General features: G+C 35.3%; 1 protein-coding gene across 5 annotated transcripts in view; it reads right to left on the bottom strand.

Annotated features, from left to right (window-relative positions):
- Positions 1 to 21,282, bottom strand: part of ZNF567 (zinc finger protein 567) — a 43,300-nt gene that overhangs the window by 5,022 nt on the left and 16,996 nt on the right. For 4 of the 5 annotated variants that reach the window (XM_005908223.3, XM_070387861.1, XM_070387859.1 and 1 more), the window contains 3 exons: positions 14,569 to 14,695; positions 14,225 to 14,311; positions 8,041 to 10,690 (listed from right to left, as the gene is read on the bottom strand). In XM_005908223.3, the coding sequence (XP_005908285.2) occupies positions 8,970 to 10,690; positions 14,225 to 14,311; positions 14,569 to 14,695 (1,935 nt within the window). In that variant the 3' untranslated portion in view covers positions 8,041 to 8,969. Of the gene's footprint in view, positions 1 to 8,040; positions 10,691 to 14,224; positions 14,312 to 14,568; positions 14,696 to 21,282 lie in introns of those variants that run through there. The other variant, XM_070387862.1, reaches the window with a different exon arrangement.

The raw sequence follows: 21,282 nt of genomic DNA, 5'->3' as shown, positions 1-21,282 counted from the left end.
GTTTCTGGGGTTTCACTGAAGTGGCCCAGGTTAAATCCATGGTTGGGGAACTGAGATCCCATAAGCTGCATGGTGTGGTCAAAAAACTCAAGACAAGCAAACAAAACAGAGAATGTCAAACACTGATCTGACTTTGATACATCTGAGGTAGTGGTTAAAAATATACAAATGCGTAAGACTTATCCTTAAACTTAAGATTGTGGCATTCAGTCCATGATCACTTCATGGCAAATAGATGGGGAAACAATGGAAACAGGGACAGACTTTATTTTCTTGATCTCCAAAATCATTGCAGATGGTGACTTCAGCCATGAAACTAAAAGACGCTTGCTTCTTGGAAGAAAAGCTATGACCAACCTAGATAGCATATTAAAAAGCAGAGACGTACTTTGCCAACAAAGGTCTGTCTAGTCAAAGCTATGGTTTTTCCAGTAGTCATGTATGGATGTGAGAATTGGACCATGAAGAAAGCTGAGCACCAAAGAATTGATGTTTTCTAACTGTGATGTTGGAGGAGACTTGAGAGTCTCTTGGACTGCAAGGAGATCAAACCAGTCAATCCTAAAGGAAGTCAGTCCTGAATATTCATTGGGAAGACTGATGCTGAAGCTGAAGCTCCAATACTTTGGCCACCTGATGTGAAGAACTGACTCATTAGAAAGACCCTGATGCTAGGAAAGATTGAAGGTAGGAGGAGAAGGGGACGGTAGAGGATGAGACGGTTGGATGGCATCACCAATTCGATGGACATGAGTTTAAGCAAGCTCTGGGAGTTGGTGGACAAGGAAGTCTGGCATGCTGCAGTCCATGGGGTTGCAAAGAGTTGGACACGACTCAGAGACTGAACTGATATTGCTAACTTACCCTTACAGATTCTGATTCACTTGGTCTGGGTTGGTCTCTGAAATTAATACTTGGAACAGGTTCCTGAGTTGATTTTAATTGAACATTCAAATTTTAGAATCAATGACTTATTTTCATTGTTACAGATCTCACAAAATATGCTTTCATTATTCTCTTTGCCTTCTTCTAACTGCATAATAAACTTATCAAAATTCATTTCTAATGTACTTTATTTTCAGTTTATCACTTATCTCTGCTGTCCCCCCACCCCCACCTCCTAGTACAGGAAAACAATATTTGTTAGTTTTCTTGCTTTATTTTTCCAGGTTTGGAGACCAGGTATGATACAAAGACATTATCTCCAGAAGAAAACATTTCTGAAATAAATTTATCTAAATGGAAGATAAAGAAGTGAAATACTTGACCTTGAGAATTTCATTATTCAAAATAGCTGGCAGAGTAAAGTCAAGATTGAGAAACAAGAACTTCAAAATGAATATTTTAGCCAAATTAAAATCATCTATGAAAATATATCTATTCACAGAAAAGATACATCTCTCACCCTACATCACAGATCACAGAATTCCTAGTAGAGAAACATTTATGAATGTAAAGAATGTGGGAAGACCTTTAATTATGGCTCAGATCGAATCAAATGTGAGAAAAATTTATACTGGTGAGAAGCCTTATGTATCTAAGGTATATGGGAAGGCCTCTAGAATTTGTGAACAACCAGCTTGACATTTGAAAGTTCATAATGGAGTGAAACCGTATGTATGTCTAGAATCTGGAAAGGCTTTTAGTTTTGGCAGAGACCTTAGAGTACACAAAAATGTTCATTCAGGGGAGAAACCCTATGAATGTAAAGAATATGGGAAGGCATTTTGAATACATCAACAACTCACTCAACATATAAAAATTCATAGTGGAGTGAAAGCCTATATATGTAAAAAATGTGGGAAAGCTTTTAGTTAGGTAAAGACCTTAAAGTACAAAAGAATATTCATTCTGGGAAGAAGTTCTATGAATGTCAGATCTGTGGGAAGACCTTCAACTCTTCCAGATACTTTAGAGTATACCAGAAAATTCATACTGATGAAAAACCCTATGAATGCAAGGAATGTGAAAATCTTTTAGATTATGTGGACAACTTGGTCAACATCAAAAAATTCATACGGATGAGAAATATGAATGTAAGGAATATGGGAAAAAACCTTAAGACTTCATTCATACCTTAAAGCTCAACATAGCATTCATACTAATGAGAAACCCTATGAATGTTAAGAATGTAGGAAGGCCTTTAGGCAGAGGGCACATCTTAGTAAGCATCAAAGAATTTGTATTGGTGAGAAACCCTATGAATATAAGGAATGTGGAAAGACCTACAGATGGAGTTCAACACAATCAACATCAAAAACTGCACACTAAAAAGAACTTGTGAATTTAAGATACATAGAAGGGGCTTTGAAGTTCATTCAGTTCTTACAGATCATTAGATAATTCATAATGGTGAGAAACCAAAAATATGAATGTATGGGGTGATATGGCATGGCTTTTGATAGAATGAACATTAGTGAATGTACATTAGTAGAAACCCTGTGAATTTAAGGAATGTGGGGATGCTTTTCACACTTTATTGAACATCAGAGACTTAATAATGTTAAGACTCTAAAAATGTAAGAAATGCAGGAAGGCCCAATATTCATGTCTCTATGAACATCTGAGAATTCATAACCTTGTAGTGTTGATATAAAAGTGCTTTTTCTTTCACTCTGCTCTTAATGGAGTGTTAATACTAGGAGGAATATTTGGGAATTTTTTTTGCAATTCTTACAATTTATTAGGTGTAAAAGATTTCTTGCCAGGTATCTTAATCTAATGAACATATAAAATACTTCCAAAACTGAGACAGTAGATAGGCCCCAGGCTGAGCAACTGGAGTCTGTCCCCTGTGGACAGATATTCCAAGATAGAAATAATGGCAGAAGTGAAGAGGAGGTGAGGCCTGCCCATATAAAAGATAAAGAGAACATATTATTTCTCATTCTTGAGGTCAAGGAGACCTTCCCAACTACACATGTGCAGAAAGGCTCCTCAGAGTTCAAAGGCCACCAGTAGTAGGTGATGTCAGTCATCCCATAGGCCTCTGCACTGGAATCCATCTGAGCTAAGAGATATGCATGCACACAAGGGAGGACCCCCAGTTATATTAAATACAGACTCAGAGGCAGCAAGATGACTGACCAGAGGAAACCCAGAAGAAATGCCCCATATAAGGAATTTAAGCTACCACGAAAGCATGACACTCTCTCTCTGGGCCCACCTGTGTGCATTTATTCACATGTTCTTTTCTTTCCTCCTAGTAATTCACTACTTTCTGTCTCTTTGTTGACATTCATGTCCGCAAAGCGGACAAGCCAGGGCCCTGTCACTGGCCCTCGTGGTCTAGTGGCTAGGACTCAGGACTCTTGCTGCAGCTTCCTGACTTCAACCTCTGGCTAGGGAACTGAGATCCTGCTTAAAGTTGCTGCAGGCCAAGGCCACCTGAGATCAAAACCACTCAATTCCTGTTGGATGTCTGCAAATTTGTATAATCTCTTAATCTACCAGTTGTCGAACTGAAAGAAAGCCTTTAGTCACAGCCCATACCTAGTCTATCACATCATTAAAATACACAGCGATATACTTATTAGCTCTGTGCCTCAGTTGTAAAACAGTGATAATACCGATCTAATTGAGTTTTTATGAGGACCTGTAAATCTTTGTTAAGATTATTTAACAAATATTAGCTACTGTTGATCAGATAAGCAAGAGCATTACCATTAGTGAATTCTTAGAGAAAGACACTATGTTGGTAATGATCTTAGAAAAGCCTCCAATTAACTCCATCTTCCTATTCAACTTTAGATGACTGACTTTGAATAAAGTCCTGTAAAATACAGAGAACATGTGAGACAACTTCATTCTTGATGTGCTGCATCAGGAAACTAATGCTGGAATAAATACTCTGGAACTAGTGGCTGTAAATATATATTGAGAATATAGCTAATTGCTGAAGTAGAAAAGGGTATGAAGCAGTTTGCTATTAATAAACTGCTAATAGGAGATATCCTATAATCTACACTCTCTGCTCACAACCCAGAATTTATTAGAAATGATCAAAAGGATAAGTAAGAGAAAACTGTCCATTAGTAAACCTTCTAAGTTGCCATTATAAAAATTTTCAAACATACAGGAAAGTTTAAAAAGTACAATGGAAATGTATTTACCATCTTACCCTCCACCCAGTTTAAAAGCTAACAGTTTATCATATCTGGCTTATCTTCCTATAAGTAATTTTCAACATAACCCTACTATAACTACATCTTCTAAAATATATCATGTGACACATGTTCAGATCTTCCCAGTTGTCCCAAGATTGACTTTAATAGTTATTTACTTTTGTTTTCTAAAAAATTATTTTATTATTCTTTTGTTATTCTATTTTTTTGGTCATACTGCGTGGCATATGGAATCTAAATGGATCAAACCCACGCTCCCTGCATTGGAAGCAGAGTCATAACCACTGGACTACCAGGGAAGTCCCTACTTTTTTTTAATCTAAAGTAAACTCTAGGCTCAGAAATTGCATTTAGTGATCTATCTCTTTTAGTCTAGTTTAGTTCTTCACTTTTATTTTTCTTCATGAGTTTTCTTCTTAGAGTCCATGTCGCCTTGCAGGATGGTCCGTATTTTGGATTGTTGTGCTTGTTTCCTAATGTTGTCATTTAATTTATTCTGCCATCTATATTGGAAATTAACACATTATTGACCAGAGACATATTAATACATCTTTTGTTACCCAAACATTGTGGACCAGAGTGTTTCAGTATTTTTTACATGACAAATAACTGGCCACAGGCGTTGGTTTCTGCAAAACTTCCTGGTCAGTAATGTGTTAAGTGTAGAGAAAAGATTAAGTTTGAATCAAACAATTTTGCAGAATATTTCCTAAATGATGTATTTAGTATTGTCATATATCAAGGTACAGACTGAAATCACGAGGATAAATTTGAACATATGGTTAAGGTGGTGACTGTCAACTCTCTCCATTTTAGAGGGCCTTTTTTTATTCTTACAATTAGAAAGTAACTTATGGAGTGATTCTAACCTCCTCTTGGAAATTTATATTTTATTTGTTTGATTCACAGAAAAAATCAGAACAAAAATAGGATACCACTCAGATGAGTGATAATGAATTGCTACATATCAAAACCTTTAAGAGGTGATGAAAGTCATCTTGCTGTTGATGTTTAGTTGCTGTCATGTCTGACTCTTTGTGACCCCATGGACTATAGCCCACCAGGCTCCTCTGTCCATGGGATTTCTTAGACAAGAATACTGGAGTAGGTTGTAGGCTGCCATTTCCTTCTCCAGGGGATCTCCCTGACCCAGGGATTGAACCCACATCTCCTGCATTGGCAGGTGGATTCTTTACTGCTGAGCCACCAGGGAAGCCTCAGGTCTTAATTCTGGTCATTTATCTGGTTTCTTTTTCCACACTTGACCTGTCCTAGGAAAGCCATCTTACAAGAACACTAACACTCTTTAACAAAATTTGGGAAATCAAGATATTGTTCTGAAACAGTGTCTGTCACACAGTGGACACTTGATAAAACTGATGATGTAATTAAAACCCAAGAAACTAGAAAAAGAACCAATTAACCTAACTACTGCAGAATGAAATCACTTATATGGTTAAAATTAGAAATCAATGAAAGAAGAAATAAAACCTATTAAATTTGTGTGGAAAAAACACCCATCTAAATTAGACTTATAAATTTGATCTATATAAAGACAAGAAATATGACAGCATTTATAAGATAATATATATATTTACGGAAATTTTAAAAATAATAATACTAAAGAAAGTATTTTGGGTTTTTTTGCTTTTTATTAATTTAATTGGAGGCTAATTACTTTACCTCCATGGTTTTTGCCATCCATTGACATGAATCAGCCACAGGTATACATAAATTAAATGAATTAAAATTCATTCAAGATGAGGTAGAAATCTGCATAGTCCAATACACATAGCAGAAAAATTAAAATTTGGCCGAAGTTCTCTCTAAAAACAATACTTAAATCATCACTTAGAAACTCTAAGGATAATCTCTAGAAGAATTTTACAAGCTCATTCTAGAAGTCTAAACACTGGATGAAGACAGCTTCCAAAAAATCTAAATAAGCTTAATCTGTGAATATGAATGCAAATATTCTAAGGAAAATGTTAGCAAAACAAAACCAAACATGGAGGAAAGCATGACTTGAGAGGCAGAACTTTGGACTGAAACAACCTGAATCCCAAGATTCTGAGCCAAACTTGGATAGAGATAGCTCCATGAGAAGGTATCTCTAGTTGGAAGAGTGACAGAAGAGATTTTTGTGGGGCAGAGAAGTGGAAGGAATCCATGATACCAGTAGCTGCCAGCAAGTACTTAAATCCCAAGGAAAGGGAATCTTATCTTACTAGTGGAAGTCTGTTCTGAAGAAGATGGAAAATCTCATTGTTTTTTTCTTCTTTATTCTGTCACTGGTTGGCGCTGGAGGAAGACCGAGTTGTGGCAAGGATACAGCAGAATGAGAAGACTAAATAAAGCTCTGTTGCTGTAACTAGAGCCAGGAAGGGGTCCTCTGGAAACTAAAAAGTTCTAGGAAGACAGGGGAGAGGAGGCAACTCAAGTTAGAGATCCCTTAAAGTATATGAAGTCGAGGGTGCACACGTGTAGATCTGACTCTAGGCAGCACACCAAAGGCCTTGAGAATCGAACTAGAAGGTAGACCATAAGCCAGGTCTCAGAGTGGGTCCTAGGTGAACCCCCTGAAAGATAAAGCACACTGGTGCTGCAAATGCTTTGCAAAATGAACTGACATTGGAAGCCCAGGGCACAGAAAGTACATTAGAACTTACACACTGAATCTGAATTCAACCTACTAAGATAAACAAACCAAAATTATGCCTCCCACAGGATTTAAAATAGATTCAAAGAATCAAATTATTCAAAATGTCTAGCAAACAATAAAAATGTATTCTGCATACAATGGAATAGGACAATTTTAACAACTCACAATGGAAAAGAAAAAAAGAAAAAGACATTAACACTGAGATGATTCACGTTAGAATTACCAAAGACTTTTAAACAGCTATTAGAACCATGTTTCAACAAGTAAAGGGGACTCTAAGCAGAGACACAGAAACTGTAAAAAAAGAACCAAAAAGAATTTAGTTTTAAGGAACTTTAACTAAAAATTTTTATAATTTTCAGATGTATAAAAGGAAATTTTAGAACTAAAACATATGATGAAAATTAAAACCTATTTGATGGGTTCAGCAACAAAATGGAGAAAACAGAGAAAAGATTTAGTGAACCTGAACTTGGATCAACAAAAAAATTATCTAACATAGAAAGATTTAGAATAAAACAAACTTATTAGAGCCTCTAGGATCTGAGGGACAATACCAAAGGGTTTGTTATTTGTGTCCCTGAGATTGTGAAAGGAAAAAAGAAAGTACCAGGAAGAAAAAAAAATATTTATAAGGAGTTAATGGTTGAAAACCTACCAAGTTTAGCAAAAGACCTTAAACTTACAGATTCAAGAAATGTAGCATATCACAAAAAGGATAAACTGTAAGAAACCATTGCTGAGACACATCATAACCAAACTGCTGAAAATCAAAGAAAAAAAATATCAAAAGCTTCCAGAGAATACAGATGCATTTTACATATTGGAGAACAATGTCTTGAATAACAGAACTCTCACTGAAAGTATGAAGGCCCAAGGGTAGTGGAACATTTTTTAAATGCTTTAAGGAAAGAAATGTCAACCCCAATCTTTGTCCAGTGAAAATGATCAAGAATGAAGGATAAAAGATATTAGATAAAGAAAGACAAAGAGGATTTGCTACCAGCAGGCTTGCTCTAGAAGAAGCGCTAAACAAAACTCTTTAGATGAAAGGAAAATGATACCAAAGGAAAACTTGAAACTTCAAAAATAAGAGCTATAGAAATGGTAAATTGCTGAGTAAAAAATAAAATTGTTTTTTTCTTTTTATAAATATTTACTGTGCTAAAAAGCAAGGAGTATAGCACTGTCTCATAAGGCTTGCAATGTATGTAGATATAATAAATATAATAATCATAAAGAGGGGAGGCTAAAAAGACATACATTGTGGTAAGATTTCTAAATATAACATGAAGCACTAAAATGTAACTCAAAGTATACTGTGAATTACATATACTGTGTATATCGCAATACTCTCCAAAGTGAATCATCCCATGTTGAGAAAAGTTTGAGAGATCTCTGGCAGTATCAACCATAACTGAAAACCCTTTATACATACCCTGGGATTAAATAATTTCAGTCTTTGTATAAAATCAACAGAAATACAAGCATACACACACACACCCCCACAGACAGACATATACAAGAATATTTACAGCCACATTTTTATTACAACACAAAATTATAAAAAAATACAAATACCCATCAAGAGGATTGATAAATAGCAGTATATTCTTAAAATGGAATAGTATACAGAATGTAAATGAATACACTACTGCCACATGCAATAATGTATGAATCTTTAAAACGTTGAGTGAAACCACACAGAAGAATTTATAATGAATAACAAAATACATATATAGTTTGAATAAGTAAGAAAACTATTTCATGTTAAAAACAGGGAAGTGGTCAACTTTGGGGGTAGTAACAACTACATTTTATTCTGAAGAGTGCAATAAGAAGTTTATTTCATATTTTCTTCCTCTTATGGAGGGTGATGCTTATAACCATTTTGTATCTTGCCTCTGCATGTACTATATAAGCACTTAAAAAAATAAACTGAGTCAGAACTCAAAAACTTAGAAAATTAGCTTCATTGCTGATAAAAAGTTCAATATCAATGAGCACACCCATTTCATATGCTAGTAAACATAGATAAATATTTATGTGGTACAGTACATTAAATTAATAATTATTATTACATTTGTGATTAAAATTACCTCATATATATGTTTAAGCATGCTTTAAAAAAACAAAGTTTTACAATAACTTAGAAAGGCTTCACAAAGAAATCACATCATTTATTACTGCATTTCCATGTTTTCTCCCTTGTGAGTTCTCTGATGGACAATAAGATTTCTCTTATAACTGAAGGACTTACCACATTCATTACAAATATAAGGTTTCTCCCCTGTGTGAGTTCTCTGATGTACAATGAGATTTGTCTTCTGTCGGAAGCACTTCCCACATTCACTACACTTGTATGGTTTCTCTCCTGTATGAGTTCTTTGATGATGAATGAGATATGATTTCCTGCTAAAGGCTTTCCCACACTGAGGGCATTCATAGGATTTCTGCCCTGTATGTATTTTCTGATGTACAGTGAGGGTTGCTTTCTGGCGAAAAGACTTCCCACATTCATTACAAATATAAGGTTTCTCTCCTGTATGGATTCTCTGATGTAAATTGAGATTTGTCTTCTGACTGAAGGATTTTCCACATTCATTACATTCATATGGTTTCTCTCCTGTGTGAGTTCTGTGATGATCAATGAGGTATGACTTCATTCTAAAAGCCTTCCCACAGTGAGGACATTCATAGGATTTTTCCCCTGTATGTGTTCTCTGATGTGCCACGAGGGTTGTCTTCTGGCGGAAGGATTTTCCACATTCATTACAAATATAAGGTTTCTCTTCATTATGAGTCTTCTCATGAAGAGCAAGGGTTGTCTTCTGGGAGAAGGATTTCCCACATTCATTACAAATATAGGGTTTTTCCCCTGTATGAGTTCTTTGATGTACAGTAAGGTTTGCCTTCTGATGAAAGGACTTTCCACATTCTTTACAAATATAGGGTTTTTCTCCTGTATGAATTCTCTGATGTAGGGAGAGTGTTGTCTTCTGGCGGAAAGACTTTCCACAGTCACTACACTCATATGGTTTCTCTCCTGTGTGAGTTCTCTGATGACGAATGAGGTGTGATTTCAATCTAAAGGCATTCCTACATTGTGGACATTCATATGATTTCTCCCCTGTATGTGTTCGCTGATGATCAGTGAGGGCTGTCTTTAGGCGGAAAGACTTACCACATTCATTACAAACAAAGGGTTTCTCTCCCGTGTGAGTTCTCTGATGATCAATGAGATAGGATTTCCTCCTAAATGAATTTCCACACTGATGACATTGATAGGGTTTTTCTTCTGTGTGAATTCCCTGATGCAGAATCAATACTGATTTCCTGCAAAAGGACTTCCCACATTCAGTGCATGTATGCTTTTTTTCAATATTGGTTGTTCTTCTTCTTTTATTATAATCAGATGTGTTTCCCCTTCTATAAGTTCTACTATGTGTAACTGGGCCTCCTCTTTTTAAAAAGGCTTTCTCACAGTCATTATATTCAAATGACTGTGCTGGAGTTTCCATCTTATGATATTGTGTGATCGTTTCATTATGACTGATGGTCCTCCCACATTGATTATGAGATTTGACTCCAGAGTGAGCTGTCTCTGGTTTAGTATTGTGGAGTGATTTCCCATACCCATTACACTCACTAAGTCTCCTTCTTGTAGGACTTAGATTACTGATGATTAATTCTGAAACATTTTTTAAAATCTTTTCACGAGTGTCATATTCAGGAGGTAGCTTTTTTGAATTAATAGGGTTTTTACTCAAAGTAAGTGTCTTTTCACATGTACTACCATTTTCGTTAACCAGCTTTCTGTGGTTGATTAATATAACTGATCTAGAATATTTATCTTGCTGTTCCTTGAATTTCAATAAAAAGTCTTCAGCTTTCCAGTTTTCTTCTAGAAAAGAATATAATTAATAACAACTTGTGAATCTTACATATTTTCTATGAAAAGGAATTGTATATATATATGAGGCCAAAAAAGATCAAGGACAAACTATTCCTTGCCTGGGAAAAGACATGGAACCTAAATTAAACACTCTGCCTCAGTGTGGAAAAAGGTGAAATATTAAGTAATGAATGCTAGTAACATTTGCACTTTGTCCCAGAACTTCATACAGAAAGTAAAACAAAGACAAGAAGCAGTAAAGAGAAGAGACAAGAACAGTGGAAGAGGAACTCATGCTTGGATAGGTGGATTCAGAGGCAATGAACTGAACCTATGGCATTAAGATTTAAGTAGGATGAACAAGACAAATTAGTGGAAAAGCTAGTTCAGGGAAAATTTTAGAGGTAAGTGTCTGGAGGACACAGATTAGAGCTTTTAAATGTTCATCCCTAGATTGTCAGGTAAAATACGTCCAGTTGTCCCACCACCCCTCTTCCACACAGCCATCGATAAATCTTTCCAAGCATTGATTATTTTCCTAGCATTTAGAAAAAAAAAAAATCCTATAGTCTACACTCTAATCCTCCATATAACTGGGAGTCATTTTTTCTTGTGAGGTAAGTACAAAGAAAACACTCCCAGCAGGAACTTTATTTTTATTAAAAACAAATGGGGTGTTTTTCGCCAAATTGTGCAGCATGCAGGATCTTAGTTCCCTGACCAGAGATTGAAGTCATACCCTCTACAGTGGAAGCCCAGAGTCTTAACCACTGAATCACCAGGGAAGTCCCCCAACAGGAACTTTGAAACAAACTAGTGTTTTGTTTACTGGTGTATTCAGATTGCTATTTTTCTTTCAAAATTGCTCAATAAGAAAACACTCATGACAATTAATTATAACTATTCTTTTCAATTGCTAACTTAATTATTGAGGTTTAAAGAAAGAATCAAGTCTTTCTCCGATACAGTAACATTCTTAACTCCAGTTTTCCATATGTGGACCAGAAAGATTGCTCCCTGTGGTTCTAGATCACTCATTAACCTTAGCCTTTATTTCTCTTATAAATTTATAGTTATATTTGAGATCATCCATATCTAATGCAACAATGTTAAATCTAGGCTCAAAAGTCTGTTTCTTCCTGAGTTCATTGCCTCCAGTACTAACATAGAAGGAATTTCTCCTGTAAACAAAACTTTACATCACTTAAACTCACTTTATATATTCGAACAAGTTTTCAGGGTTGTCCACATATCTGAAAAATCTCACCCATAACAAGTAAAGCCTCATATTTATTGCTGTATATATACCTCACTTATTCCTAATCACATGCTTTACTTACATTCTTTTAATCAGCTGACTTTTTTCCTAGTCTTATTTCTAATCATATTTAGAGAATCTTCAAGAAAATGCTACCACTCCATGATATCAAAACTCTTCACATATGCCTCACCATCAATTTAAGGACTGTTTCTTTATAACTTGAAAACAACTATAGTTTATAAAAATAATTCTAACAAATCTTTTTACAAGCTTACATTGTATCATAAATATTTCATTAAAAATGCAAACTTTGACAATAATCTTTTCTCATAACTCTTTATTGAAATTCTTTATTGGTTATTTTCTTTGTATTCTTCTGAGTTTATATTAACACTGCAGATCATAGATACGTAGTGTCTGTTAGAATCCACCACTTCAATCAGATGTACAGAGCCATGACCTGAGCAAATACTTCTGAAAGGACTTATCAGTACATGCTTTGTGAATGGAGGACAAAGAGATCTCCTCTATACAGTTCCACAAACAGAAAAAAAGCAACTGACTACTTAACATATATACTACACCAAAGAAAGTACAAAGGATATTATCTTTGAAAGAATGAATCCTTAAGTATAAACCATGTACAGTCAAGTATCAAATTATATAATCTTTAAGAGTTGTATGTGTCACAGTTATAAAAAACATGGGAATGAAGAAAAAGGAGAGGTGGATATGCTGGGGAGTAGTCAAGGAAGAGCAAGGATAAGAAGTCATGACTTCAAAGATACACATTACATGGAAGGGTGAACACAGTGAAAAGTACAGACATGATAACCCTTACATGTATAGAGGACATTTAGGAGACTAGATCAAGTGGAAATTAGCAAGAGTTTCCACAAAAGAGAAACACTTGAAAAGACCACATGACAGCTTACTATGGTACTCCTTGTATAAAGGAGAATTTCAGTTTCATATAATTAACAAAAAGAAGTAGAGAACAAGTATCTTGTCAGGAAAGTAACAATATAAGTTGAAAAAATTAGGACAAAAATTATAGCAAAGCCAAACTGTAATTACAATTTCAAGACATGAAATACGGTAGCTGTCAATTTGTATGATATTTATGTAGAAGTGAGAAAACTACAGCGAAAAATAAAATATAGGAGGATGTAAATATATTTCACAGGCTTATAAGCACAAACTGTGAAGAGGTTCCCAAAAGATTATGACAGAGACAATCAAGCTGGTATCACAGCAGGAACAAAATAATCTGGAAATAGTTAGTGGGAAAGAATTTAAGAGCTAGGAAAGTTGGAATAAGTAAGACATCAGAGTGCAGGACTTAGGAAGGACTAGAGTGAAGGTGGGAGAAATGTGCCAAGAATGTCAATGCTAGAGGTATCTATATAAAACAAAGAGTTTAAGTTCTCAGAATGGATGATACTACTATAATTAAAAGGTAGATCTCTTGATGACAAATTAGAGAAAAAAGACTGAGAGTCTAGAGAAATAATATACATTAAAAAAAAAAAAAAGATTTGTGTGACTATTATGTATAAGGCACTGTTCCAGGCAATGTGGCCAGAGTGTAAAGAGAACAGACCAAGCTGGAAATAATCATTGAGAGAATCAGGGTAAGAACAAGTCAATGTTTTACCCAAAGCAAGGGATGGTTTCAGGTAAGATGATCATCGATATACAATGAACCATGAAAACTTACTGTAAAAAAATAGTAACTATGGAATTATCTGTCTAGGTCAAGGCAACAGAATTTTTAAATTAACAGCGAGACTTGTGGTGAGAATGGGAACTCAGAGTTAGCATAGCAAACAAATCTGAAATGATACTAAAGATATGGAGATAAACCAGAAAGCACCTGAGAAATACTAACAAAGAATTTTTTCTTTCTTAAAGATAGATAAGAATGCCTAAAAGAAACCTATACAATGGCTAGATGATAAGGGACTGAGAAAGCTAGAAAAGGACAGAAATGGATGAAAAGATCTAAAAGAAGGAAGGCTTACAGTACATTTTGATTAAGAGTGGCAGTTAGGCAATCAATTAGGCAAGTAAGAGTGGCAAGCAAATTAGGAAAGTCTATTATATAGGGTGAGTGGTATTTGAAAGTGTAATTTGAGATTTTTGCAGGCACAATGGTCATTTCAAAGGTTAGGACCCTTTAAAAGGACACTACCAAAACATTTCAAAGGTGTTGCCCACCACACAACCACTTTAAATTTATTTTTCACTAGATCTCATCTGCCTGAGAGTCAGAAACTCACCTAAGCAGGTATGACCTTTAAATGATGTCCATGGTTCTTCTCCTCGTTCCAATTTGAGGATCACATCAGGCTTGGTCATGTGACACCCTGATTAAGGGAAGATTTGGATTAAGTTGCTTAGATGTTAATACATTTGAAAAATCAATAAGTTGAATTTCCATTCTGCAAAGTAAGATACTCCTTCGTGTAAGAGTAAACGTAACACCTTGTACTAAGCAAGTCAAGACACAATTATCCTTTGTGTCAACCAAAGAGAATTCATCCCTGAAATCCAAGATCACATGTATTTTAGGCACTCTCAAAGGAAATGCATGCTACTGAAAGTTTCAAAGAATTTTTCTTACCTACAGAAATGAGATGGCAATAGTTTTCCAACATTACATCCATGTAGAGTGTCTTCTGAGCAGGATCCAGGTGCTGCCACTCCTCCTGACTGAAGTCCACAGTCACATCTTTGAATGACACTGATCCCTATAATGGTTTGGAACTGTGATCAGAAAATTGACCAGACATAGGGGACTAGATTTTTATTTTATAACTTATTTTATCTTTTGGCTGTCCTATATAGCATGTGGGATCTCAGGTCCCCACCCAGGGACTGAACTGGTGCTCCCTGCAGTGAAAGCAGAAAGTCTTAACCACTGGACTGCCAGGGAAGTCCTTGGGGACTAGTTTTGATCCTGCTCCTTTCTGGCATTCATATGAAACTTGTAAAGAAAGCCTACCATTTTTCTTGTTTTGTGATTTAGATTGTAAGGGAAGCAACAACAACAAAAAATCAAAGTAGAAATACTTGCCACCAAATTTACTTAATAACGTATTCTAAAAATGTATTGTGAAGTCACTTTGCAATCCCAAATTGCATTAGTTTACTGGGGTGCCAAGATATACAAAACACAGTCTCTGCTCACAAGAAGTTACAGCTGCAAAGCATGCAACACATACTTTTAAGAAAGTATGTGTCAACGCAAATCTACAAGACTGGTGGTAAGGGTACTACAACAGAAGTATGTTACAGTGTATTACAAGGGCAGAACAATTTTTCAGGCTTCACCAATGAGGCAATTTTTTTTCTCCTTTAAGATTAATGTGTTATGCAGGAAGAATATGGTTTTAAAATGCATGGACATGAATGGAGAGAGTAGCACGATAACACATATACTACCATATGTAAAATAGATAGCCAATGAGAATTTGTTGTATGACTCAGAAACTCCAACTGGGGCTCTGTGACAACCTAGAGGGGTGGAATGGATGTGAGCTGGGAGGGAGGTTCAAGAGGGAGAGGACATATGTATACCTATGGCTGATTCATGTTGATGTACAGTATAAACCAACACATTATTGTAAAGCAATTATCCTTCTATTAAAAATAAATTCTAAAAAATGCACAAATGTGACATATCCAGCAATAATAGAGTGAACTGGTCAGGAAAACAATCCCTCAGATGATAATTTTAAAATCTGTACACAATACATAATAAATAAGTAATAGAAGGCACTGGAAGGACACCAAAGTAAGCAAAAACTGGAGAAGAGTTTATTCTTAAACGATAACAATGAGTAAGAATTCTTAAGTTTGTGGCTATTTTGCATGAAGGTATCCACCCCAAAGTCCACAGCTCTGCAAGCAGAAAACCAGTTTACTTCCTCAAAGGTGATAGAGGATAGAATTGAGGACTGGTAGATGAGCTGAAGATTTAGCGACATTTATCTAGAAGTGAGAAAACTACAGGAAGAATGAGACTCCAAATCTGAGTATAAATTTTGCCAGAACTCTAGTTTGATAGTCAAACTAAGCAATTGTTAAGAGAGATCAAAGGAGACTTAGGAAAAAGCAAACAGACACGAGAAAAGAGTTTTGAAAACCAGAAGTGTACCTAGTGAGATTCCGAGATTTCTGCATTTTTGATTAACAGCATTATACAACCTGCTTATAAGTTAAGCAGAACCTACAGCCTTTGTGGACTGAGGTGTCAGAAAGTTGGGGCTAACAAAGCAGCAGGAATTATAAAAGGGTGAAACACTAGAAGAAAGAGTACCACAGAAAGTAAGCCCTCAAATCTAAACGTTAATACATACCAATTCTTTGAGAACTAAAAGTACATGAACATCACCCATCACGGGACCCGAGTGAAAAAAGCAGCAGGAGGAAGCTGAAGAGACCTAACTATCAGCTGCTTCACACTTGGGGTGGAGGTAAGAGGACAGGGAGGGCAGGGTTTAAAGCTTGATTCCAAGCAAGTTAATTGTCTACTAGAAGAAAAATAAACAAAAATCCTCAAAAAACAAGACATACAGAATTTGGATTACTACAACACATTATTCAAAAGATCCTGGTTTCTAGCAAAAATTACCAGATATGTAAACAGAAAAATAAGAAGGGGAATATAACCCATATTCAGAAAAATATAGTTCATGGAAACTAATTCCTAGTGGGCCTAGATGTTGGATTTTGCAAAAAAAATTAAAAAAAATAAAAAGGCTTCAAAATAGTTGTTCTAAATGTGTCCAACTGCTAACTGCTAAGTCACTTCAGTCGTGTCCGACTCTGTGCAACCCCAGAGACGGTAGCCCACCAGGCTCCCCCGTCCCTGGGATTCTCCATGCAAGAACACTGGAGTGGGTTGCCATTTCCTTCTCCAAAGAAGTAATGAAAAATCTGGCATGGAATCTTGAAACATAAACTGATAAAAAAACATGAACTGAAAATTCTAGACCTACCAAGTATAATAAATGAAATGAAAATTTCACTATATAGGCTCAATAGCATAGGAAAAGGAACAAACATTAACCTTGTAAATGCAGACATACTTTGGAGACATCACAGTTTCAGTTCTAGACCACTACAATAATTATTGCAATAAAGCCAGTCACAAAAATTCTTTGATTATGCACTGCATATAAAAGTTACACATACACTATATTGTAGTCTATTAAGTGTGCAATGGCATTATGTCTAAAAAACAATGTATATGCCTGTCTGAATTAAAAAATACTTAGATAAAATGTGTTGATCATCACTAGAGCTTTCTGTGAGTTGTAATCTTTTTGTAATAGTAACATCAAAGATCATTGACTACAGATGATAACAAATACAATAATAATGATAAAGTGAAATATTTCAGGAATAGCCATCTTGACAGAGACATGAGCAAATACTAAATACTGCTGGAAAAATGGCTCCTATAGACTTGCTCAACTCAGGACTGCTAAAATCCTTCAATTTGTAAAAATGAAATATCTGCAAAGTGAAATTTAAAAAAGCATAATAAAATAAAGTATGACTATTTTGATCAACAGAAATTAAGCCATCTGAATAGAAAGGAAATGAAAAAGAAAAAAATGAATAACGGATTCACAGAGATTTTTGGGTCCATTTCAAAGTAATGCAAGACAGATATAATTGGAGTCCCAGAGAAAGAGGAAAAAAAAAGACCTGAAAAAATTTTAAGGAAATAATGGCATAACATATTCAAAATAAGCAAAAACTTGACTTATACATTAAAAAAGCTTAATGAACCCCAAAAGAATAAAAACAAAAGAAAACTACACTCAGAAAATCCTAATCAAACTGCTAAAAGCCTAAGAGAACATCAACCAAGAATTCTGTACTCAGCAACATTACCTATTAAAAACAAAGGCGACATAAAGCTATATGAGCAGATAAAGTCTGAAAGAATTCATCACTAGCAAAACTGTACCAAAAATGGTGGGAAAAAAAAAAAAAAGGTCTTCAGGCTGAAGGTAAAAATGACACCAGATGATAAACAAGGTCTTTAGGAAAGAATGAAGAATTGGAGAAAAGTTTTATTAAAAAGACTATATTCATTTCCTTCCATTTTTTAAAAAAGTTTTTAGCAGCAATTGGTGAACATTTTTCTGCTGTTTTAGCATGAAAACAATCATGGAGAATTTATAAAATGAATGAGCAATGTTGTGTTTCAATAAAACTTCATGTTTGGACACTAAGATTTAAATTTCAAAAACTTAAATAGGTCAGAAATATTTTGATTTTGTATTTTTTCCAACATTTAAAATAGAAGAACTATTCTTAACTCACAATCTGTACAAAAACATGTAGCAGACTGGATATAACCTAATGGCTGTAGACTCTTGGTTTAAAGCAAGCATTTTAACACCATTAATTACAAACAGAAATATCAAATACATGGAGAACCAAAGAGCAAACCATGGAAGTCAGTAAATGAAAATACAATGTTGCAAGCTGATATATTTTACCTTAAGTAATTCAGCATTATCTCTAATAAATCATGATAAGTTAAAGATACTATACTATAGAAGCTGCATACTATAATCCCTAAAGAAACCACAAAAAACAATGCAAGATGATGTAACTACAGATGCAACAGAGAAATGAAAATGAATAATGAAAATTCATTATTGTGTCAGTACTGACTGACACAAAGTAAAACAAAATGTAGGAACAGATGCATAAAATCAGGTTAGGAGGAATCTTAAATGTGTTAAGCCCAATCTGAAAAGGCTATAGAGAAAAGATAAAAAGATCAGTGGTTGCCACTATTACAGATTATAGAGGAGAGGGAGGGATGAGTAGGCAGAGGACAGAGGATTTTTAGAGCAGTGAAATTAGTCTGTATAATATTATAATGGCAGATACATAACACTATATATTTGTCAAAATCTATAGAATAAACATCACCAAAAATGAACCCTAATATAAACTACGAACTTTGGATGACAATGATATATCAGTGTAGGTCGCTGATTTTAACAACATACCACTCTGGTACAAGATACTAATATTAGGGAAGCCTATGCATTTGTCAGGGTAGGGAATAAATGGAAACTCACTGTACTTTCTACTTAATTTTTCTCTGAATGTAAAATTGCACTAAAATATAAAGTATATTTAAAAGATTTAAAATAAAACAGGTCAGGTAATCAGAAAACAAAGAGCAAAATAGCAGCCCTGACTCCAACTTTAGAACTAAACACTCCCACGTGGCTTGTGGGATCTTAGTTCCCTAACGAGGGACTGAATGCCTGCCCCCTGCATTGGAAGCATGGAGTCTTAACCACTGGACTGCCAGGGGAGTCCCAAGACTGAGATTATAAAAAATGTATAAAAAAGCAGGACTCATAATATATTTCCTGGTGGCTCAGACGGTAAAGCGTCTGCCTACAATGCGGGAGACCTGGGTTTGATCCCTGAGTCGGGAGGATTCCCTGGAGAAGGCAATGGCATCCCACTCCAGTACTCTTGCCTGGAAAATCCCATGGACGGAGGAGCCTGGTGGGCTGCAGTCCATGGGGTCTCAAAGAGTCGGACACGACTACGCAACTTCACTTTCACTTTTCACTTTCATGCACTGGAGAAGGAAATGGCAACCCACACCAGTGTTCTTGCCTGGAGAATCCCAGGGATGGGGGAGCCTGGTGGGAGGCCATCTATGGGATTGCACAGAGTCGGACACGGCTGAGCAACTTCACTTTCACTTTATATTAGGAAACAAGAAAGATTTAATATCAATAATTTAAACTTTTATCTTAAGTAGCTTTAAAAAAGAATATGCTAAACTCAAAGCAAGTAAAGGAAATAGTTTGGAAAAAAGGAAAAATCAGTAAAATAAGAAATAAGCAAGCAACAGGGGGGGAAATAAATCAGTGAAACGAAAAGCCAGATACTTCAAAGTATCATTAAAATGTAAAACCTCTAGGGACTTCCCTGGTGGTCCAGTGGTTAAGAATCCACCTTCCAATCCAGGGAACATGGGTTCCATCCCTGGTCAGGGAACTAAGATCCTGCATGCCATGGGGCAACTAAGTTGCTGTGTCACAACTATTAATAGAGAAGCCCATGCAGCAATAAAGACCTGAAACAGCATCAAGCACAACCCCCCGCCCCTCACAAAAAAAGGTAAAACACTAGTTAGACATTTAAGAAGTAAAGAAGGATGCCACATATGGCCACTATCAGATCCAGCAGATATTAAACAGAACAAAGAGATTACAGCATAAACAAATTAAAGGCAACAAATTAGACAGTGTAGATGAAATGGACAAATATTTTCACTTAAAAACATGATACCAAAGAAAAAAAAAACTGAAAACCCTTAACTATTAAAGATACTGAGTTTGCAATTCAAGAAGTTCCCACAAAGATTTTTCCAGGTCCAGAAGACTTCAAGGTAAGTCCTGTGAAACATTTAAGAGTTAATGATAATACTACACTAACTTCTTCTTAAAAATAAAGGACTGAGGAATACTTCCCTATTCCTTTTATGAGGTGAATCTTATACAGTTACCAAAACCAGAAAAAGGTAAAATTACAGACCAATAGCCTTGATGAATACCAATTAAAAACCAAAAAATAAGAGTGAATTGTATAAAGGGATAATATAAAAAGCATAACACATGAACAAGTGGTGCTTATCACTGGAATGCTAGATTGGTATAATACCTGACAATCAATACATATAATCCTCATTATATCAGAATATAGTAGGAAAAGCCTATGGTCATTTCAAATGAAAAAAAGCATTAGGCAAAATTTAACATCTGTTATACTTGTATTAAAAACTCTCGACTTTAGAAATAGAACTCCTCAACTTAATGAAATGCAACTACAAAAGATTTATACATAATATCATACTTATGGTTAAAGGTTGTTTTTCCCCTAAGATCAGGAGCAAGACAAGGATAGCTGCTCTCACCAGTTGTATTGAACACTGCAGACAATGAATAAAGAACGAAAAATACAAGGCAAACAGATTGGAAAGGGCGAAGGTAAACTGCATTCACAGACATAACCAGATATGTAGAAAGTACAGGAAATAATAAGTAAATTTATCACGGTCACAGCATATTTATCTCAAAATATAAAAAAAAAATCAATTCTATTTTATATACTAACAACAAACAACTGAGAATGAAGTTAAAAAATAAAATTAAGAAAATATTTGTAAGACCTGTGCACTGGAATCTATAAAACACTGTTGAGAGAAATTATAAAAGACCTAAGCAAACATGGAAATACACTAGGTCCATGGTTCAGAAGACTTACTACTGTTAAC

The sequence above is a fragment of the Bos mutus genome, chromosome 18 (genome assembly GCF_027580195.1).
Source record: "Bos mutus isolate GX-2022 chromosome 18, NWIPB_WYAK_1.1, whole genome shotgun sequence".
Classification (NCBI taxonomy): Eukaryota; Metazoa; Chordata; class Mammalia; order Artiodactyla; family Bovidae; genus Bos; species Bos mutus.
This window is presented reverse-complemented; position numbering and strand designations above follow the sequence as displayed.